This window comes from Echiichthys vipera, assembly GCF_963691815.1.
Source record: "Echiichthys vipera genome assembly, chromosome: 11".
NCBI lineage: Eukaryota > Metazoa > Chordata > Actinopteri > Perciformes > Trachinidae > Echiichthys > Echiichthys vipera.
This window is the reverse complement of record NC_139836.1, coordinates 29,841,754-29,865,503: the sequence shown is the minus strand read 5'-3', so window position 1 is coordinate 29,865,503 and position 23,750 is coordinate 29,841,754. Positions and strand designations below refer to the sequence as shown.

Below are 23,750 nucleotides of genomic sequence, written 5' to 3'. Positions count from 1 at the left end.
TGTCACTTTCCTGGCAGTGCTCGGGGGCGTGTCCTTCTTTGGCTGCTCACACACCTGGCTGAGATCACCCACACACCTGCTCCTCATCAATCCCCTGCAGTACTTAAGGAGCAGCCACACATGCAGTGAACGCCGGATCATTGTGAAGTATTGTGTATGCTACTGCATTTTCCAGCCATTTTTCGTCGTCGCTACTATTGGTTGTCTGTCTGCCTTAGCCTGCTGGAGCTGGTCCCTTGCAATCCGTGTCTGCAATTAACCGTGTCTCTCTGCCTCAGGAATCACTCCAGGAAGTCAGCCCGGGAGCCCAGTCCGCTTAGCCCCACCGCCTGTCAGCCAGCCACTCTCTGGACCTTCCACACCTCTGGGATCCAAACCTCGCCTGCCAGCTTCTCTGTTCTTCACCACCTCACCCTTTATCAAATAAACTGTTTAAACACTGCCTTTTTGTCCGATCTGCTTCTGGGTCCTCCTCAGAACCCTGACACTTCCAGGAAATCAAACCTGATGATCTGATGGTGGCGCAAAGGGATGACCCCATAATGAAGTCATCAGACTTAAAGAGTCTAATGTCCGACTCACTGAAAGTATCAGGAGGTTGTTACGTGGATCTGCTTGTAATTTCCTCCGCGAGTGGGATCAATTACACCTTGAGAACCGGATCTTGTACCGTCGAACACCGGAAAGGAAACAATTAGTCTTACCTCTCCTGTACCAGTCCATGGTCTTAAAACATCTTCATGTTGGGCCATGTTGGTAGAGGGTACTTCATCTCGCAAGAGAGAGGTTCTATTTGCCTCCCATGAAGAAGTGTATCGAGGACTACGTAACAAAGAAATGCTGTTGAATAAAACATAAAAAGCCAACAGTTCATGTGCGTGCACCCATGAGTAGCTTGAAGTCAAACTTGCCACTTGAACTTGTTTGTATTGACTACCTTCATCTCGAGGGGGTACGAATACATTTTGGTAATGGTCGACCACTTTACGCGGTTTGCTCAAGCCTACCCGACCAAGAACAAATTCAGTCATACAGCAGCTGAGCTGATCTTTAATGATTTCATACCTCGCTTTGGGTTCCCCAACAAGCTCCATCACGATCAGGGGCGAGAATTCGAGAACAAGCTCTTCCTAACTCTCGGGCAGCTGTCAGGGGTTGGTCATTCTCGAACATCCCCATACCACCCCCAGAGAAATCACGCAGAATGCTTTAACCTCACTTTGCTACAGATGTTGCGCACCCTGACAGACAAAGAAAAAGAAACATGGAAAGATCTTCCACAAGTTATACACGCGTATAACTGTACTTGTCATGAGTCTACCGGTTACTCGCCACACTTCTTGCTTTCAGCCCCGTCTTCCAGTGGATCTCTTGTTTGGTTTAGCTGAGGGATGTTAATTAGGAAGAGAGGGTCAGGTGGCACATGAGACTGTTCCCACACTACTAGTGGATGATGTGGTGTTGGTAGTGGAGGCAGGCCGAGATGAGTTATTAGGAAGAAATAGCTGCGATAATGCACATATGACACACAAATAAGCCAAAGCATTACTTACTTAGCCGGGAACCTAACATTCCTAAGTGCTTTTAAGTTTTGATTTGACTTGAGAATTTTGAGTATTATCTGTTTGAGGTTTGGTAAGAATACAGTGACTTTAAGTTAAAATTGGGTTAAAGTGTCAGGAGCCACTTTTGTTGTCGGGGAGCATGTGGCCCCCCTGAGAGGGAATGGCCACATTAATATTATTTTGTATAACATGTTATGGGACACTTTCATTAATATATGTATTAATTTTCATTAATTTCATTTAAATATAGAGAACCATATGAAAGGGGTCATTTTATTTTGAATAGCAGTGGGGCGGAACATTTGTGGTTGCTCCAGGTGTTCGGGGGGTACGGTAAAGGAGCCCCACCTTCACCTGAAAATAAGCCTGAGCGGGGCCCCTTCTTTATGGAATTTTGGGTCCATATAAGCAGGGGGTTTAGTACTGGGGATAGAGCCTGTAATATTGTGATTTGTCAATGACCCCTTCTTTTTGTAGTTGTTGTAGACACTCCATAACCTTCTTTTTGTAACCGCTGGTAGTGTCTTGTTTCAGAGTTTTGTAAGTGTTAGAGTCACTGAGTAGTGCAGAGATCTTTGCCTGGTAATCAGTCTAAGATGTCTGTGGTGCATCAAAAAACAGGAAGGAGGCAAAAAACATATTTTTTTCATTCGTCCACCAGGTGGCGCTAATCAGTTGTGGATGGGTGCGTTCAGGGGCGTTCCCTCATCACACGTGACTTTTGGAGCAAATCGGACAATGTCGATGAATAAAATGGCACTTCCTGTTTTCTCAAGGGGGTGATACGAGCAAGATCGCCTTGGACCATATGGAGGCATAGAGGGTGGGACTGTTATCATGTACAGACATTTTAAAGGGCGGCTGTAGCTTGGTGGCAGAGTGGGTTGTCCTCTGTTTGAGAGGACAACCCACCTCCCCCGGTCCACATGTCAAAGTGTTCTTGGGCAAGACACTGAACCCCGAATTGCTCCCCGTGCTGCACATAGGTGTCTAAATGTGGTGTGAATGGTTAGATTAGATGGTCTGTATGTCCGCTGCCGTCTGTGTGAACGGGTGAATGTGACAAACAGTGTGAAAGCACCTTGAGTAGTCAGAAGACTAGAAAGGTGCTATATAAGTACAAGTCCATTTACCATTTACCATAAAGCAGTTTAGAAGTATGTGGGAGAGAGAGCTGCTTGAATATGCATGGCTATAGATCCAAAATAGCGGCAGCATAGCAGCCATGCTGTTTGTCCTACAGACATGCAGATAACCACATCAGATCAGCATGGTCCCTGGATGATCTGTAAAGAAATTAAATGGATTGGATAATATCCCTAGTACTGTTTAGTTAAGATATAACATGTGGTAATCACAGCTATAGAGGCATTTTACCATTGGTGATCAAAGACCTGGCCACTCTTTACCCATGTATCAATTTTCCTGATGATACGAGTCCTCTAAAGACATCAAAAAGGCAAGAAATTGATGGTCGCCGACTCACCACACGGACGCCTTTACTCATAGCTTCACAGCATTCATAATGTAGCTTTACCAACTTGTTCTGCATGTCTTAGAAGTGGAATGAAGCTGATAGGGTCAAGTATGTATTTTAAAGAAATTTTAGTTCACTTCCTTATACCAGTGGGAGGGGGGGGCACTGTGAGTAAAGTGGGATATTAATACATCGGGCGAATCAGGGCGGAGCTATGATAATGTCCAGCCAGTTTGAAGTTGATTGGATCAAGTATGTGGGTGTGAGAGCCACTCTTATGTAGATGGCGAGCAACAAAAGTTCGTTGAGCCCTAGCAGCCACGCCCTTTGACCTCCAGACTTGCAGAACACAACTTAAGCTCAGCTCGGTCCGTAGATGACCTGTGATTCATTTTGAGCAGAATAAATTAAAAACAAAATGGGCGACTTCCTGTTGGCTTGAGTTCATGATGGCAAGAGATCTGGGTATGATACATGTGTGTACGGATTTCCGTGTGTGTTGGACAAAGTTACCCGACTTCCCTATGGGGATTTTGAAAGCTTGTAGGTAGCGCCATTTTGCATCGACCATCCAAAAATATCGAATTTCGGATCTGGCCATTGGGACATGCAAAGTTAGACAACTTTTCCAGTTTGGGAAAAGGACAAAATTTTCATTCGCCACTCAGGCCCTAAAAATAGAATAACTTGTAACCATAACATATTCTGTCGTTAGAAGAATTCAATATTTCTAATAAGTGCCAACTGTGGCTGGATTTGCATACACATATGCGCACATGTATGCATGCACATGCACATGCACATGCACACTCACACACACATTGGAGAGCCTTTGTTAGTTAGTTAGGTTTTAGGACTAGATGAAACAATCCCTGTTACAAAAAAAAAACAAAACCTGAGATACGAGTGGTGACAATACATCCATCAAGCGGTATCAGCGATACGATGATGACGGGTCTGATTGAGTTAGATGGGGTGGGGGGGTTGGCAGCTTCATTGGGGTCATCGGGTGGGCACCCTCCTTCACTGGTGTTTCAATGATAGGCCTATGACACCTCCAAAGGGCTCATAGGCAACACTAGCGAGGAGACCGGCTGGGTTAACAACCAGATAAGCGATTGGCTAAGGCAGAGTCATATTTCATGGGAGCCATTCAGAGCCCTCCCACACACACAAACTGAATTGAAGAAGCAGCATAAATGGCAAGTCTGGAGCAATCAGATGAAAAGTTGGCCTTTTCTAAGTGAAGATATAAGCACTAATTCAAATTTTTTGAGGTCAAAGGCAGGAACGTGCATGTAAAGTGTACATTATGTCCAGGAACGAAGACTTTGTCAACTCTAATTTAGTGAAGCATCTCACAACAACACATCTCGCATCTACGAAACCAGTGGCCAAAAACACTGATACCTCCACCCCCCCAAAAAGGAGCAGGCTGTCTGACAACAGGTTTGAAATGCTGCGGCTTCTTAGATACAGTCAGTTGTTTGAAGGGTAGGATGGTAGGGCTACATGGGTCAGCCGGATACATGACAGATACATGAATAGATGAGTGTTTTGGAAGGAGTGTATGGATGGGTAGATGAATATCTTGGAGCTCTAGTTCAATCTTTAAAAGCACTCCATGTTGTTAAACTGTTTACTTTTTTAATGAAGAAAATACTTGAAATACAGTAGCCTATATATTTTAACTGTCCAAATTCTTTGACATATAGCAATTGTTTTTAACAGTAACGCAAAAAAATTACTCTCCTGGTAACTAGTTACTTCTATTATAGAGTAATTCAGTTGCTAATTACTTTTCGGAACAAGTAGTGAGTAACTATAACTAATTACTTTTTTAAAGTAACGTTACCAACACTGTTCGAACCCCTATGTTCTGCAGGTGTTGGTAGCCCTCCAACCACCGACTTGCTTCTTCTGCTGCACCTGAGAGGTCCTGAGAGGACTTTAATGGTTTGGCGTAGGGTTTGGCCTCAAACTCCCAAATCCTTAAGCAGCCTGATGGTTAACCTGCCTACAAAGCCTCTGCAGCCGACTTCCACTGGGCAAACCTTGGCTCTCCCTTTGTGTTGCCTTGCTTCTGCTCCCAACTCGGTGTACTTAAGGCTCTTGCCTCTAAATGCCTCCTCCACAGCAACCCCCGAGGGAACGGTTAAGCTCTATGATGTACACGGTGTGGAGTGAGGAGGACCAGAGCACGAGGTCTGGTCTGAGGCTTGTTTTAGCAATCTCAGATTTGTGGCCAACTTCCAGTCAAGAGCCTGTCTGAGCTGTCCGATGTCCGTTTATTTATTTGTTTGCATTTTCTGTTGCATTACCAATAACCTCAAATTAAAATTAAACAAGGCACACAGATTCGTTAACTGAGGGGACACGATTCAAGAGATTTTGAGTTGGTACATGATATGAAATTATGCACTCAGGTCTCAGTAGGGAGCAAAGATAAAAAGAATACAATAGAAAACAAAAAACTAAACAACATACACAATACAGCAAATAGATGTTATAAGTAAGTGTATGAGAGGTAGTGGGAGAGGGGAATATGCGCCATAATAAATAAATAGATAGATAGCCCATGTCCAGTTATTAACTAGCAGCAGTTATTGCACAGCCAGAACAGCAGAACAGCATTAGCCCTGAGAAGAGTTTGTGAGTTTCACACCCCTGGGAATAAGCAGTTTCTCAGTCTGGTCCGGGCCTTGATGCTGCACAGCCTTCTTACTGAGGAGAGGGGGGCAAACAGTCCGTTAGTAGGGTGGGTAGAGTCCTTCATGATGCAGGAAGCCTTCCTCCTGCACCTGGTGGCATAATGTCTGACAGGACAGAGGCTTGATTTAAATTAGTATTTATTTTCATTAAATCAAAATAAGTGAAACTGCTGAATTCAAGCTTTCTTTAGTGCCTACTGTGGATGGATGTGCATACAAATACATGCACACGCATGCACGCACACACATGCACACTCACACACACAGTGTAGATGTCCCCTGGAACTGTAGTTTTTTTTTATTGTTTATTTATTTGTTTCCATTTCTGTTGCATGATGTTTTCCCCATGTTACCCCTAGGTGTTACTGTTGAATGTTTAAAAAAATCTAAAAGTAGTAAAATAAAGAATGCAATCCATTTTGTATTTTCCAGTAAGAACAGTACTACAATAAAGTAATAAAAAAGTATTTATGAACATAAGTTAACTATTAAGTGACATGTTCTTGACCTCTCACATGTCACCTGTGAGTTTCCCACACTCTTGCTTGGGCAAAATGAAATCTGGCTGGAGTATTTAAAGTAGTGCAGGGTTGATCCACTACCTCCTTGCCTCAAGGTAAGTACACAGCATGATCCTGTTAATTTCTTTGTTTTACTTCACTACAACCAACCGACTTTATGTCCACAGATGTCACAAATATGGAGTCTGCTCTGCTTCCTCATTGGTACATCACATGGTAAGTTGACTTTAAAGTGTAATTATGGCACAAAATCCTCCCATGGTCTTTTCTGCACTTATATACATCAAATACGCCATTAATAAAAAAATTTTTTGGTGAAACTACCTTTAACAGAGAAAAAGAGTCGCTAACAGCTGGATGTGGCTAACACTGTTTAGCTCGGGGCAGTACCGTGAAGGCATTAAAACGCCATTAATACAGCTCAATATAACACTTAACCTCTGCAGTAGCATGAGAAGAGTCCCTACACAGAAAACGAAGCACCAGTGGGCTCCTTCCTTTTGGATTGACTTTGGTAATCCACTTGAATGGACTTTAGCTGGTACAGGGGTCAGTAAGTAAGTCTTTCAAAACACTCTTTTAATAAACTCTGGGTTCGCTAACTAGGTTGTTCGTGCTTCGTTGTATGTGCAAGGACTCTGATCATGCTACTGCAGAGGTTTGGTGGTATTTTCACCTATTGCCAAGACGCTGTTTTTTAAGTTTAACCTGCCTTCCTGAAAACTCTGTGGAAAAAAGTGTTCCTTAGCTAGAGAGCTTCATGAGTGTCATTGTGAATTAACTCCATATGGGAGAGTAATTGTTTATTTTAGTGGTGTGTTTCCCATCTCCACAGCGGCCCAGGTCTGTTTTAATGAGCTGGGTTGCTTTGATGACCTGCCTCCCTGGGGGGGCACTTATCAGAGACCAGTCTCCATCCTGCCCTGGCACCCAGAGGAGATGGGCACCCGCTTCCTCCTCTTCACCCAGAAGAACCGCTACTACCAGGCAAGTGAAGGTTTTATTTTATTCTCCTTGGTTACAAGTAACAAGGAGCGATTGTATCTCCATAAATGTATCCACTGTGGGGGATACAAGTAACCTCACAGCAAGCCAGTGAACCACTCGTGCATCCCAGTGCCTTTAACTGCTGCAAAAAGTGAAGGGACCTCACCCAGGGTGACTAGCCTCCGCAGGAGTCTCCCCTAAGCTCCACTAAATTAAAGAAATAAAAAAAGATACAAACAAGGTTCAACAAAAATTAAGATACCAGTTGTTATTATGGCTAAAAAGATGACCAAGACTCTGGTAAAATAAGACAAAACAGGGCAGGAGCAAAGGTCTACAAGGGGGAAACTCAAACACTGGGAAAGAAGCTGGCAAGGCCACATGGCAAGAGCAAGAGGAATGACAAGGCCAGCAGGTGTCTTATATAAGCTGCCCATGATTAGGTAATTGGTTGGGGATGAAAATGTTTTTGAAAAAGACCTAAAAACCTACCTGTTCACCAAAGCATTTTGCTAAATGTCTTTTATACGTTCTCCTTTTAACTGATTACTTTTTTTCTATTCTGCTCTGTAGCACTTTGAGATTGCTGAATGTAAAGTGCAATATAAATGAAATGTATTATTATTATTATTGTTATTATTATTATTATCATTGTTATTATTATTATTATTATTGTTGTTGTTGTTGTTATTATTATTATTTAGTCAGGCTTGGGACTGCATTCACTAACCCCGTACCTGATACACATCAGGTGGGTTAGTGAATGCAGTCCCAATGCAGTCCACTTGTACTTTGAGAGCATCCCCCACCCAATGTGCATATGGGCATAGCATTACTATATAGAACTGTTTTAAGATAGTATTGAAAAAATATAAACCTATCCTCTCTATTTTCTAACTTTCAGGAGATCAAGGCTGACAAAACCATGGAGGCATCAAACTATGGACGGATGAGAAAGACCCGATTCATTATTCCTGGTTATTTGAAAAAAGGAGATGAGGACTGGCCACAGGATATGTGTAAGGTAAGAAAGCATTGAAGTAAACAAGTAATGTGAAGAACACACAATGGCGATGAGGTAAGAGTAAAAGTTTGATCAAAAGGCTTCATGAGAAAAATAAGCTTTGGTTATGCTTATTAAAAGATGAACTCTGAATATGGCTCTGGCCTTCAGGGCCATATTATCCCAAGGAGGTCCTGGGCCAAAAATGAGGATGCAGTAAATGGACTTTTATAGCACCTTTCTAGTCTTCTGACTACTCAAGGGGCTTCCACATTACTTGTCACATTCACCATTCACACACATACTGCATACCATCTAATCTAACCATTCACACCAGATTCACACACCCATGCGCAGCATGGGGAGGAATTCAGGATTCAGTCTCTTGCCCAGGGACACTTCGACATGTGGACTGGGGGAGCTGGGGATCGAACCGCCAATCTCTCGAATGGAGGATGACCCACTCCACCGCTGAGCCCCAACCACCCGCTTATCCCAACTAATGCCCCTGTGTACCCCATGTCTCTCGAATTAGTTGATGCAGCATAAATTTGTTCAGGAATTAACTGAGCACAATATGGACTCAGCTGTTAGAGTAATATTTTTCTTCTTTCCTTTAACAATAACTTTTATTGTAGAAATTGTGGTGGGAAAAAAGGTGTCAACAAAGGTCCAAAGAGACATGGTTGGCTTTTCCGTGTGAGTTTTATTCAAAATGATTTCCGTGCAAGGAAGGCCGTCATTCACGTCCGGAAGAGAGCCCAGAGAAGTTTAAATACAAAAAGAATAGACAGCCAGCAGGCGTGACATTTACTACAGCATATCAGAACACAATGGTGACAGAGCGTGTTATGAGATGTGTTATGCTCATATCATGGGGTTACATTATAATGACATTTTGAACAATCATGTTCACATAAAGATCCATATAATGCTTACATAAAGACACACAATGTGCCTTGTTCTTAGATGCACAAGTTGTTTCTTCCAGGTTAAGAAGCCTCTGTGTGATGAACTCCTGGGTTTATCATGAGTCTGAGGCCTAAACATGCAAATTGTGATACTGCTGACACAAGATAAAAACAGAAATAGTTTTGCACCAAAGACGAAGAATAAAATTATTCAAACTTCCATTTAGTGGATGTCCACACAGTGTTCTCCATCCTGTTCAATGTCCTTCCTTCCCTCCTTCCTTCTTTCATTTTTCCTTCCTATCCTTCTTCATTCTTACTTGCTTGCTTTAGCCTGAAAGCTGTGGAGGTGCAACAACATTTCACATATGATTGTTCAGTGTTCAAGGATCCCAACTCTCAGTCCAATGGTTGACCTGACCTCCTGATTGATGACATCATCATGTCTATAAAACTGGAGGTCGCCATTTTTTCTCCCTCTTCTCTTCTCTTGACTCTTTCTCTTAATCTTTCCCCTGGATCCTCTTCCTCTCGTATTCTCTCTTGCCCTCTCACCATCCAGGGACCAGCTGCCAGCGGTCCCTAGGCTTTGAACATGGTTTGCATGGAGTGCGACCAATTCAATTCAATTTTATTTACAGTGCCAAATCCTAACAAAAGTTATCTCAGGACACTTTACAAAGTAGGTATAGACCACACTCTATGACTTATTATGATTTACATAGACCCAACAATTCCTCCGTAGAGTACAGTGGCAACGGAAAAAAACAGCAGCTACGACACAGTGAGGCATACCACCAATGGTGCCTCTATGGCTACAAATTCCATAGTTTGTAAGACTAGTGATAGTATATATGACTAATAGTTATAATAGTAGCAGGAAGCAACGTGGAGGACCACGGCAGCTCTCCTCCCATTCTACTTTTGGAAACTCTAGGAACGACAAATACAAATAGCCCTATGAATCCTAACTGATCACAAAACCACCTGAGCAGAACAAGGAGCCATCTGAATCCTATTTTGTTTGAAGAGCAAACAACACTTGCCCCACGGTGGACACACATTTGCTTTAGAGACCCCACCTACCTGGACATTTGAACTTATGTCTACCTTTCCCTGTATAGGTGGGCAATATGACCTAAAATTTGATAATGGTTTGACTAGAACCTAAGTCTTACGATTAGTAAACGCTTGACAAGCTTAAGCTGCTTGATAAAGAGCATAGACTTAGACTCAGGTGTGTTAGAGCAGGGAGAAACCTAAAACATGCAGGACAGTGGACCTCCAGGAGTAGGGTTCCCCACCCCTGGACTAGAACAACTTGACACAGAGTGTTAAGTTGCAACTCAAATTCATTTTCAGGTTCCCAGCTTTCAGATGATGTACTGTATATGATGTCCATATAGCATCTACTGTTGACTGAGTATCCGTCAACTCTAAAAAGTTGCGTGAAATGCTAATGCATTTATGTCTTCACAAGTAGATTACTGTAAGGTGAAGCAAGTAGCTTAAAGTTTATCAGCTAGGCTAGCCAGTGTTTATTGGATGAAGGGAGACCATTTATTGCCTGTCTTTGCCCCTGATTTTTTGAATTATCCCCCTGTCACTATTAGATCTGATTGAACTGATACTTTTAAATACTTAAAGACTCACTTATATTGTCTTGCTTTTATTAAATAATGCTTTTCTCTTATGGTGATGTTATTCATTGTTTTTTTCATTTTATTCTTTTGGGTTTGTTACTGCCCTGGCTGTTTAATATTTCATGGTAAATGCTTTTATGGGGACAACTTGTAACTTTTATTTTGAAAAGTGATATATGAATAAATATTTACTCATTTACTAGGCGTACGTAAGAAAAGAAACTTTAGGAAATTCAACTGACAGACCTATTTACCCCAAATTTAATGAAATCTGTGTTGACTAAAGAGTTGCTGTTTCTAGGTTGTGCTGATATGGGAGAATGTCAACTGCATTGCTGTGGAGTGGAAAAAAGGAGTGAAGACTCAGTATGCCCAGGCTGCCAATAATGCCAGGGTGGTGGCTGCTCAGGTGGCATCCATGATCAGATTCCTTATGGTAAATACAGCATCACATTTACTATCACTGGCATACTGTAGATATGCCTATACTATGGGTATTCCCTCCTAAAGGGAGTGAAATTTTGGGAAATACCTATTTTTGCTGTCTGAGTCCTAGTACAGGAACCCTTTTGCCAGAAAAAACCCATTAGGTTAGGTTTAGGCATTAAAACTACTTGGTCAGGTTGAGGCAATTTAATTTCAATTAAATTCTCTTCAATTTTATTTATAGTGTCAAATCATAACAAAAGTTATCTCAAGACACTTTACATAAAGAATAGGTCACTCTCTGAATTATTCATGATTTACAGAGACCCAACAATTCCCCCGTGAGCAGCAACAAGTTGCACTATCATATATAATAATAATAATAATAATAATAATAATAATAATAATAATTCAAATGACTCTTAAATATGGGGACAGTGTCTGCCTCCTGAACAACACTTGGGAGATGGTTCCATAGGAGAGGAGCTTGGTAGCTAAAGGCTCTGCCTCCCATTCTACTTTTGGAGACTCTAGGAACCACAAGTAGCCCTGCATTCTCAGAGCGCAGCGATTTAGTCAGGTAATACCATACTATGAGCTCTTTAAGATATGACGGAGCCTGACCAGTAAGAGCTTTGCAGGTAAGGAGAAAGATTTTAAATTCTATTCTAGATTTTACAGGTAGCGAGTGCAAAGAAGCTAATGCAGGAGAAATATGTTCTCTTCGATTTGTTTTAGTCATTACACGAGCTGTAGCATTTTTGGACCAACTGGAGACTCTTAACAGACTTATTGGAGCAGCCTGATAATAAGGAGTTGCAATAGTCCAGCCTAGAAGTAAGAATTGGATGGACTAGTTTTTCTGCATCCTTCTGAGATATAATGTTCCTAATTTTCACAATACTACGCAGGTGAAAATATACAGTCAAGTCTTGTCATTAGTTTGAGTGCCGGAGAGCTTGCTGTCAGTTAAAAGCCTGGTGTGTGTTTTAGTTTTTAACTATTGATGGTGCTAGGCTAGCAGTGTCCCCTGCTTTCAGTCTTTGTCCTACACTAGGCTAAAAAAATCCTGGACCTATCTCTGTCGTGGACACAGTCAGATAGAAATGATATTCCATCTGAGTCCAAAACAGCATGCAAACATATTCCCCTAACTGTTGGTCAGGTTTCTTTAAAGGTGTATTCTAGCAGTTTAGTATTATAATAAAACTGAGACATATTTTAGAATGGACATTCAAATTAGCACATGATGTATACATGTGTTAACCTGACTCTCGCCAGATGAATTTTGTTCCTCCTTGCTTCACCCATCCATCTGGGATCTCTCCATAGGAAAGTGATTTCAGGAAGCTGGGCCTGATCAAAAATCCTTGCATATGATTGGATAAACCACTTGTTCGTCACCTTTATTGACGTGCCACTTCAACCACTCACATCGAAACCAACCCGTGGAAGGGCACAGACAGACACATCTGGAAGCTGAGAGAATATTGTCATTTAGGACATAGGACATACTGTTGTATGTATGATAGTCTGACATTTTGCATGATACAGGGAAACTACAATCAAAAGGCGGATAACTTCCATATTATCGGACACAGCATTGGAGCTCACGCTGCAGGAGATGTTGGTAGCAGGATCACTGGCCTTGCACGCATCACAGGTAAACCTGCAGAAATATGCACAATTAATAATGCATACTTTTGAATTCTGCCTTATATGACAATTATTTCGAAAATTTGTGTTTTTGTGAAATTATGATCTGTTTTTTATTTTGTATACAAAACATTTACAGTACCAGTAAAAAGCTTGGACTCAATCCCAATTCTAATTTGTACCCCGACCCCTTGAAACATTGGGTAGGGGTTGAATATCTACCCCTACGAAATGGGACACCCCTTTCATTACGTACAGCTTTATGTAAGCAGACACAACATGTTTTTGCCGGAGATTCAACATGCCGTTATCACTTGCAGTGGGCTTCCTTTTGCAGTGAAAAAAGTTTTGTAGTTAGCCTAGCTACACAACATGCTAACTAGCATGTGTGTTATTCGTTTATTTGGATTCTATATATCTACAGTATATCTGTTTGGTGTGTGGGTCTGAAAAATATTTTTAGGATTCTTTTTTTATTTTCATTTTGTGAAACTGTATTTGAACTAATGCCTAATATTATTATATTTAATTTACTGACATTGATTACTAGCTTGACACTGACTGAGACTGGCCTGGCATCTCATCTCATTTCATCTTCAACCGCTTATCCGGGGTCGGGTCGCGGGGGCAGCAGCTTTAGCAGGGGACCCCAAACTTCCTTTTCCAGGGCCACATTAATCAGCTCTAACTGGGGGATCCCGAGGTGTTCCCAGGCCAGTGTGGAGATATAATCTCTCCACCTAGTCCTGGGTCTTCCCCGAGGCCTCCTCCCAGCTAGACGTGCCTGGAACAACTCCCTAGGGAGGTGCCCAGGGGGCATCCTTACTAGATGCCCGAACCACCTCAACTGGCTCCTTTCAACGCCAAGGAGCAGCAGCTCTACTCCGAGTTCCTCACGGATGGCTGAACTTCTCACCCTATCTCTAAGGGAGACTCCAGCCACCCTCCTGAGAAAACCCATTTCGGCCGCTTGTACCCACGACCTCGTTCTTTCGGTCATGACCCAGCTTTTATGACCATAGGTGAGGGTAGGAACGAAAATTGACCGGTAGATCGAGAGCTTTGCCTTCCGGCTCAGCTCTGTTTTCGTCACAACGGTGTGGTAGAGCGACTGCAACACCGCCCCTGCTGATCCCATTCTCCGGCCAAACTCACGCTCCATCGTCCCCTCACTCGTGAACATGATCCCGAGGTACTTGAACTCCTTCACTTGGGGTAAGGACTCATTCTCTACCTGGAGTAAGCAATCCAACGGTTTCCTGCTGAGAGCCATGGCCTCAGATTTAGAGGTGCTCATTCCAGCCATTTCACACTCAGCTGCGAACCGATCCAGTGAGTGCTGAAGGTCACTGACCGACGATGCCATCACGAACTGCTGCAAAAAAAGCAGAGACGAGATCATCAGCCCACTGAACGGCAACCCCTCCCCACCATGACTATGCCTCGATATCCTGTCCGTGAAAATCGCGAACAGGATTGGCGACAAAGCGCACCCCTGGTGGAGGCCAACCCCCACCGGGAACGAATCCGACTTACTGCCGAGGATCCGGACACTGATCTCGCTTTGGGTGTACAGAGATTGGATGGCCCGCAGAAGTGACCCCCTCACCCCATACTCCCGCAGCACCTCCCACAGTATCTCCCAAGGGACCTTGTCATATGCCTTCTCCAGATCCACAAGACACATGTAGACTGGATGGGCATACTCCCAGTCCCCCTCCAGGATCCTTGCGAGAGTGAAGAGCTGGTCCGTTGTTCCACGTCCAGGACGGAATCCGCATTATTCCTCTTCAATCCCTTCTCTCTTCGAACCCTTCTTTCTAGCACTTTGGAGTAGACTTTACCAGGGAGGCTGAGTAGTGTGATACCCCTGTAATTGGCACACACTCTCTGGTCCCCTTTTTCAAACAGAGGAACCACCACCCCAGTCTGCCAGTCCCTTGGCACTGTCCCAGACTTCCACGCAATGTTGAAGAGACGTGTCAACCAAGACAGCCCCTCAAAACCCAAAGCTTTCAGCATTTCTGGACGAATCTCATCATTCCCTGGGGCTTTGCCACTGTGCTGTTTGACTACCTCAGTGACTTCCGCCAGAGATATTAACAATCATTCCCCATCAGCCTCCAGCTCTGCCTCTCCAAAAGAGGGTGTGTTAGTCGGATTAAGGAGTTCCTCAAAGTGCTCCTTCCACAATCCGATTACCTCATCGGCTGAGGTCACCAGCGTCCCATCCTTACTGTAAACAGCTTGGAAGCACCTGAGATGTCGAATGGTTTTCCAGAAGCACCTTGGTGCCGCCTGAGTGTCCTTCTCCATGACTTCTCCGAACTCCTCCCACACCCGCTGCTTTGCCTCTGACACAGCAGAGGCCAGAAGGCCTCCTTCTTCATTCGGACAGCTTCCCTGACCACCGGTGTCCTCCACGGTGTCCGAGGGTTACCGCCCCTTGAGGAACCTAAGACCTTGAGGCCACAGCTCACCGCTGCAGCTTCAGCAATGGAAGCTTTGAACATTGCCGACTCCGGTTCAATGCCCCCAATCTCCACAGGGATGCCAGAAAATCTCCCCCAGGGGTGTGAGCTGAAGATCTCTCGGACAGGGACCTCCTCCAGACTTTCCCTGTTCACCCGCACAGGGCAGTTGCTAGGAATTCTGGGCCCCCTGAAAGAATATCGGTGTGGGCCCCTCTACCCTATTCCTTGCCACCTTCAATTGTATTGTTTTTCAGTGTTCTGCTGTGGGGTCAAACTCAGATGAAGCAGGCACTGCTGATTCTGGAGCAGCAGAGGATAAAGGTTTATTGTTAAATTATATATATTGTATACAATAATGGTGGGCGTCAGTAGCTCAGTCCGTTGGGACTTGGCTTGGGAACCAGAAGGTGACTGGTTCAAGTCCTGATATGGATAAAATATTTTTAAACCATTCAAAAGTCAGTGTAAACTGTCCAAAATTCTAAATAGTCTTTTTTTTACTTTGTTTTTGTCAAAAAAACAGAACAACAACGACAAATCTTTGAACAATTAACTTTTTTTGTATTTAGACTATTCAAATGTCCCACTAATGACACATTTTACAAGACCACATTGAACACATCATGAAAACGTAACTGACCTTCGTCAGATGCTCATAATTACTGAGTAGAAATTGAATGGGTCATAATACAATTGAATGCAGCCTCTGAATGGGCGCTTACTGGAGCACTGTCCGACAGTGTTATGTGCGAAACACACAGTCACGGTGGTAGCCCCTAAATTAGTAACGTTCAGTTATAGCTACTCTAGGAACCGTCGCTCTACAATGACCTGGCGATTTTTTTTTAATGAACTGGCGACCTGTCCAGAGCGGGGCCCGATGACAGCTAGCGTAGGCTCCAGCCTGCGCCCCGTCAAAGGTAATATTACAGACATTAAATGAATGAGCAAGCAGGCTAATTGTTTAAGCCGCCCTCGGTAGTTTACTCTCACCATTCTTAAAAAAAAAGGTTTTGATGTCTTGGGCCCCTGCTCTGCTGTTCCTACACCTGACCTCTTTCTCAACTCTTTTCTGGTGTCCAGACTTGTGTTTTTTGGGGGGCATACTAACTCTGCTGCAGTTAGCTTCTCTACCGGCTAGCACTTAATTCCGATGAGGAAGAACCCCGGGAAGAAAGAGCCGCGGTGTGGACCAAACCATTTTCTAAGAAGGGGCCAGGGGGGTTATTGAATAGAATAAACATATATATAGAGTATTGTACAACTTGTGGCTTTGTTTTAATTCGGATTCATTCGTATGAATATATATTAGTTCAGTGCATAATCATTTTGTCATAGAGGCTACTGGAGCAGTGTGTGGGCCCTGGCTGGCTGTGGGCCCTTAGAATTGTCATCACCTTTCCCCCCTATACGACGGCGCTGCACCCGCACTACTCGTTTGGGCAACCCTGGTCTGTCTAGAATCTTCCCCCATCCTCTGACCCAACTCATCACCAGATGGTGATCAGTTGACAGCTCTGCCCCTCTCTTCACTCGAGTGTCCAAAACATACGGCCTCAAATCAGATGATACGATCACAAAATCGATCATTGACCTTTGGCCTAGGGTGCTCTGGTACCACGTACACTTATGAGCATCCTTATGTTCAAACATGGTGTTAGTTATAGACAATCCGTAACTAGCACAGAAGTCAAATAACTGACGAACACTCGGATTTAGATCAGGGAGGCCGTTCCTCCCAATCACGCCTCTCCAGGGGTCTCCATCATTGCCCACGTGGGCGTTGAAGTCTTCCAACTATGGAGTCCCCTACTGGAGCCCCATGCAGGACTCCATTCAAGGTCTCCAAGAAGGCCGAATACTCTGAACTGCTGTTCGGTGCATATGCACAAACAACAGTCAGAATTTCCCCCCCTACCATCCGCAGGCGTAAGGAGGTGACCCTCTTGTCCACCGAGGTGAACTCCAACACTGCGGCGCTCAGCCAGGGGTTTGTGAGTATCCCCACACCCGCCCGGCGCCTCAAACCCTGGGCACCTCCAGAGAAGAATAGGGTCCAACCCCTATCTAGGAGTACGGTTCCAGAACTGAGACTGTGTGTGGAGGTCAGCCCCACCAGATCTAACTGGTAGCGCTCCACCTCCCGCACAAGCTCCGGCTCCTTCCCCGACAGAGAGGTGACATTCCACGTCCCCAGAGCCAGCGCACCCGACCCAAGTGGTTCCTCCTGCGAGTGGTGTCCCACAGGATGGAGAAGAGGGAGGTGCCACCTCACTTTTTCGGGCAAACCCAGCCACCAGGCGCTCGCCAGAGAGCCCTCCATCTGGGCCTGGCTCTAGACGGGGGCCCCGGGCTTCCTCCGGGCAGGGTCTCTCTTCCTCTTCCTCTTCCTCATTTGTCCATTGAGTCTTTGTGAACCATTCGTAGTCCGGCCCCTCGCCTGAGAACACTCTGCCATGGGAGACCCTACCAGGAGCACTAGGCTCCAGATAACACAGCCCTCAGGTTCAAAGGTACACACAAACCTCTCCACCACGATAAGGTGATGGTTCCCGGAGAGAAACTGGCCTGACATATTATAAAATATATATGTAAAATAGAATAAATAAAAAAGTGACGCACTTAAACCAATATATTTTTTGATACATTTATTAATATTGTCAGTATGACCCTGGTAGATCAGTGCTGGCGCTGCAAAGAGTTTAATCTGTATGTCAAAAGGTTTTATGTCAAGTAATCCCAAGAGAGTGACATGTTTAAGAAACTGTTAATCATCATCTTAAATATTAAATATTTATAATTCCTTCTATGAATCCCTCTGTGATCAATGCCTTTCTTTCTCTGCTCAGGACTGGACCCAGCTGAACCTTACTTCCAGGACACTGATGCCTCTGTACGCCTGGACACTAGCGATGCTGCCTTTGTGGATGTCATTCACACTGATGGACTTCCTTACAACTCTAATCTTGGTACATATCAAGTCTGTGTTTCTTCCGTTCAATCCATATCTGTTTTGAAATCAAAACATGAAAAACAAAAGAACAAGTTTGATTTCATGTTGTCATTTTTATTTGATTTTCTTAGGACTAATATATTTAAAATATGCCTTTCACCCTTCGTTGATTCTATAATTGATCTGTTCCGAAACGGAATGACATATGCAGAGACACATACTGTATGTCCATCTCACTGAGATGAGTAGGCAGAACTGCTCTAGAATGATGTTTGTCGATTTCTGAGAGGGGGTTGTAGCCAATTCAGTGGTCTGTCCTGTCTGTTCACAGACCGGTAGTACGGACCAATCTGTCAGTGACTCGGGACCAGTCGTTTGGTGGTCCAGACCAGTCTCTAGGTGGTCAGACCAGCCGCTTGGTGGTTTTGTTTTTGTTGAGACATATAAACACCACAAATCATAATATTTTATCTACAGTAGAAATCAAAATTAGAAAATCATGAATACTTCATTTATTTTGGAATTTTTTTTTTCAGAATTTGAGCCACTGTGGCTTTACCACTGCTGTACTAACATGTTTTTTTTTTATAACCAAGGCACTTCAACATTTAGATCACTGTTTTTTTTTCACAAAAGAAAGGTTAAAGAAAGGTCTAAATTTGAGAACAGTAACCATTGTGTCAGAAGAGAGGATTTTAACAATGTTTTCTTCTATATCTGGGTCCATTCTTCTTCAGTATCTTTCACAGTTCAGTAACTGGAGTGGGTTTCTTAGACATTACTTTGTCACCAAGGCTTTTCCAGAGATTCTCTACGGGTTTAGATCTGGCCATTTCATTGTTTCAATATTCTTAGCTTCAGTGAACTGCTGAACCTGTTTTACAGTGTGACAGGGGACATTGTCTTGCATGAAAATTGCAGCTGATTGTGAGACAATTGCAGTGAAGGTATTGAATGTTGCCACATAAACATTTGCATACACCCTGCCATGTAGCTGTACAAGAGCTGAAGCTGTACAGACACTTCCTCCTCCAAATTTAACTGACCTCTTTACACACTTTGGGTTCAGTCTTTCCCCAGTCCTACGCCCAACATGATGTTTCAATCAGACCCAAATAAACTGAACGTCCTCTTATCACTGAAGTCACTTTGGACCAGTTCTCCTCTGTACACACAACATGCTCCTCAGCAAAGGCAAGTCTAGCCTTTTCATTCTTTCTGCTGATGAGAGGTTTGCTCACTGCAGAGTGGGCTTTCAGTCCAAAAAGTCTTATACTGTGAGACACTGTGTGCAGAGACAAATCCTTGGACTGTTCAGCACTGAACCTACAATACTACATCTTACACTCTTTGACGTGGTGGATCAATCTAATCAACAAAAAAATCCATTCATAGGCTAGCATATGGCCTATTGATAAAATATTGGGATTTGTGGTGTTTATTTGCTGCTGTAAGTCTTCCCATGTTCTTATGTTAAGGGAAACATGGAAAAGAGAAATGAGAAATGACAATAAGTTCATATTTTACAGCCGTATTTTGAATAAAACTTTTCCTTTTTTTTACTTTAAAAATTAAATAGAAATTACAACATGAAATCAAACTTATTTTTTAATTTTTCATGTTTTGATTTCCAAACGGATATGGATTAAACGGAAGATACACAGATTATATCACTGTTGATCACACTGAAGGACATTAGCTCAATGTCTTCTTCTACTTTATCTAGGAAAACTCTAGCCCAAATTAGAAGTATCCGTTGTAATACTTTACAATGTCGAAATACCTCAATATCTATACTTCTACTTTCTAAAAGTAATAGTAAAAGTTGTAGTAGTTTGATTATGTGACAATGCTTACAGAAAAAAATCAAAAACAATATGCAGTGCACATAAAAAAAACACTATCCAGCAGTTTCATTTTACTCTCCTTATGTTGCTAAAGGTTGCATGATATAGTTGAAAATGAAGGGAACTGAGGCTTTATCATCATCATCAATAGATTTTAGAAAAAAATCATATTTCTCTGTCAACAGTGATTTCTGTTTCCATCTTCTCAGGTCTTGGGATGACCCAGTCTATGGGTCACATTGACTTCTATCCCAATGGAGGCGAACAAATGCCTGGCTGCTCTGCGAACAGAGGCAGACCCACTGACCTGGATGCCATCTGGCAGGGTAGGATACATTGACATATTGACACATTTGAGAAACAAAATAAGAACGCAATTATCACAATGATGATTTTAATAGAGCCACAATTCATTTTGATGACATGATACAAAGAGTAATAGACTACTGACTAGTGCAGTATATGTGTGTGATGATTATCAGCCGTTTACCCAATGATCAGGTATCCATGGAAGAAGCCTCGTAATGATCACACTACCATATCATGATGATAGTGAGATGTGCAAACATGCAAATATTCTTTTAACTTTTGCATTATAGGAAGGACTTTATTAAAGGAAAGAGTCACATGACTACAAAAGACAAAAAAGTAGTGAGGGGAAATATATGAATGGAAATAAATGCGGCTTTCCCACTATCATTAAAGGTTTTTAAAATGTTGATGGGATCACAAGCCAGATTGCGGGCAGCAGCCTTCTGAGATTGTTTGTGATTTGCTCTGTGTGACTTAGGAGTCCGTTTGACTACTTTTAACTTTTTCACAGATTGAGGAGTTAATTTTTGTGCCAGAACACTTACATCAAAAATTTAAGAGTCCTAAAATTAGAACTGAGACCTATATTTTTAAAGAGTCCAAATCAGCAAGGTAAGAGCTACTTTTTCGCCTAAAGGTTTCACGTTTGTTTCCTTTCATATTCATGAAAACAATACAAACCACAATGAAGTTTAACAAATTCAGTCCAAGTCTTTGTAAGTGCAACCTAATGCACTATTTCTTCTACAAATTCCCTAGAAACAAATACATTATTGTCAAACGAACTGATTCTTCACTTCAAACTGAGAACATTAAAATCAGATCTGAATACTGTGATATGTGTTCATGTAACTAAACAGTTGTTGACTCCATTCATCTCATTGATTGTCTCAAGTTCAGTGAACATACAGTAACTCCGCTGACTTTACATTTTCACAATTCAAGATGAATTATTCAGTTAACTTATTCATCATTAACTTCAGTTTTTAAGTAGAATGAGCTCAAAATATTTTTTACACTGTAGAGGTCGGTGGATGTAGTTGCTGTTGAACTGTATTTAATTATACTGAGGTGTTTCTGTTATTCAGCATATCCTCACTGATATATAAGTTATACATAATACAACATACAATTCAAATTACAATATCAATTCAGCACTTCAAACTACATCCATGTAAAAAAAAAAAAACTGTTTAAAAACCTGAAATTAGAACCTTTATAAAGGAAGAATTTATTGCAAGTTCTTATTGTGGTCTAATACTGTTGTATTGTGTCTAATACTTCTGTAGTGACTGCAATAAAAATGATGTGACCTTTTATACGTTGCTTTGATATCCTCTACCCACTACACTTCCGGTGTAGTTTACCAGCTTCACAGGCACACTTCCTATACATAACACCATGACTCATACATCCTATTTTCTCAGCCATGTAACTTACAATGCAGAGCCCCTGTGGAATATTGGAGTTGTCCCAACGGAAAAATTGTAAAGAAACTCCAGGCAGAGTTATTCCTGCTGGACCTATCTGAGCAAATATTTTCTAATATGGATGACGACGGCCTTCTTCAGAAATGTGCCGCTCAGTAGCAAGGCTCAAGTAGCAGCATTGGTGCCATGCCTGAGTCCGGAGGGGGGGGGGGCTGTTGGCACAGCTGAATCTGCCACTTTTGATCCTATAGATAAAAGAGGGAGAGTAGGAGCCACGGCTGCATAGCTGGAGGTCTTGGAACGCCTGATGTTTGCTCTGTACTAGAAGAGAAAAGAACAGAAACTGTGACCTCTTTCCAAGTCTGTCTCTCGCTGACACTCTTATGTCACACATTCTTGATTCTCCTCATTATTGTTTGATTGGTGTTGACTTTCAAAACTGTAAATTCTCCTCAACTATGTTCAGTGCTGATTTCATACATACATACAAAATACAAAATTCTGGTAGGAAATTTGATTATAATTAAAGTAATTCTCTCTCTCAGTTGTGACAGCTTATTAGGCTTCTAAACACCCACATCTTTCTTGTGCTCAGCGATGCATAATGACCCTGGTCAGAGAGTCATGAGTTCATGCTTAGTTATGAGATAAGATTAACTTTATTGTCCCACAAGTGGGAAATTTGTCTTGAGCACTTCACCCATGCTGCAGCCATGAAAAACAACATATACAACATGATACAGACACAATACAGCAGATATTTAAATGACCCTAATGGTGTGTAATACACAACACGGTGCCACACAGTGTGATCTCAACACATTCCTGATGAATAAATAAATAAATAAATATCCATGAAGTGACCACAACTCTTAAAGATAATAATAAATATAAATAAACTATCATCATCAACAGTGCAACAGTAGCCTTGAAGAAATTCAAGGCTCAAATCTATAATAATACGTTTATTTATGTAGAACCTTTCAAGAGCAGATGTCATAGCGCTTTACAACAAACATCGACATTAAAATCTGTCCATATCTATTCCTCTTGACCCTCCCCTCTTTTAAAGCCATGTCACTCTCAGATATCCTCCTCTTCTCTATGATGATACGATTCAATCTTTCACCAGGTTCCATGAAGTTTGATGACTGCAACCATGTCCGAGCTTACGAGTACTACAGCGAGAGCATGGTTAAACGCAGCGGCTTTTTAGGATTCCCCTGCTCTGACAAGGACAGTTTTGCTGCTGTAAGTCTTTGTTTCAAATAAGAGTGTGGAAGTTCCACTATTGCCTGTCAAGCGTTAGTTTTAGAAAGCTTTACATAATGAGAGATCAGTAAATGCTGCATTCTACAGACTTTAATACCCTCCCTGCATGTTCAATTTCTTTATAAATAATTAAGTAAGTTGATCTGGAAGTATTTAAGTTGTGGCCATGATCGGATCACGTAGAATTCTCTAAATACTAAGAGATATAGCTTCAATCCTTCTTTTCCTCTCTCCTTTAGCCTAAATAACCGATGCAATAAGAAACACAGTACCTTAACACCAAAATGTCTAAATTTGCTATTCTATTGCATTCAGAATTTTACTTCTTTTAACAATGGAAGTATTATCAGCAAAATATATACAAAACTTTCAAAAATAATTATCAGATTGTGACATTATTAGTCGGCTATTTATAGTTTTATTAGCAAGTGAACCGACACATAAGTAGCTTTATAATATTGTAACTGATGTGAACTAACTTTATTTCAATCTAGGCCTATAATACATTAAATTGTATGTTTTGTATGTGATCATTATGTCAAGCAATTCTAGAAGTCTAACT

At 42.2% G+C, this 23,750-nt stretch overlaps 1 protein-coding gene across 1 annotated transcript in view; it reads left to right on the top strand.

The window, feature by feature from the left end:
• Positions 1–6,441: 6,441 nt before the first annotated feature.
• The window catches only part of LOC310953454 (inactive pancreatic lipase-related protein 1-like), a gene marked incomplete at its 5' end in the record, with an annotated part of 32,844 nt that continues 15,535 nt past the window's right edge, over positions 6,442–23,750 (top strand). Inside the window, 8 exons of the mRNA XM_083922492.1 lie at positions 6,442–6,490; positions 7,110–7,261; positions 8,166–8,285; positions 11,120–11,254; positions 12,799–12,907; positions 18,224–18,343; positions 20,384–20,500; positions 23,049–23,167. Of these exons, the coding sequence (XP_083778618.1) occupies positions 6,442–6,490; positions 7,110–7,261; positions 8,166–8,285; positions 11,120–11,254; positions 12,799–12,907; positions 18,224–18,343; positions 20,384–20,500; positions 23,049–23,167 (921 nt within the window). The remainder of the gene's footprint in view (positions 6,491–7,109; positions 7,262–8,165; positions 8,286–11,119; positions 11,255–12,798; positions 12,908–18,223; positions 18,344–20,383; positions 20,501–23,048; positions 23,168–23,750) is intronic.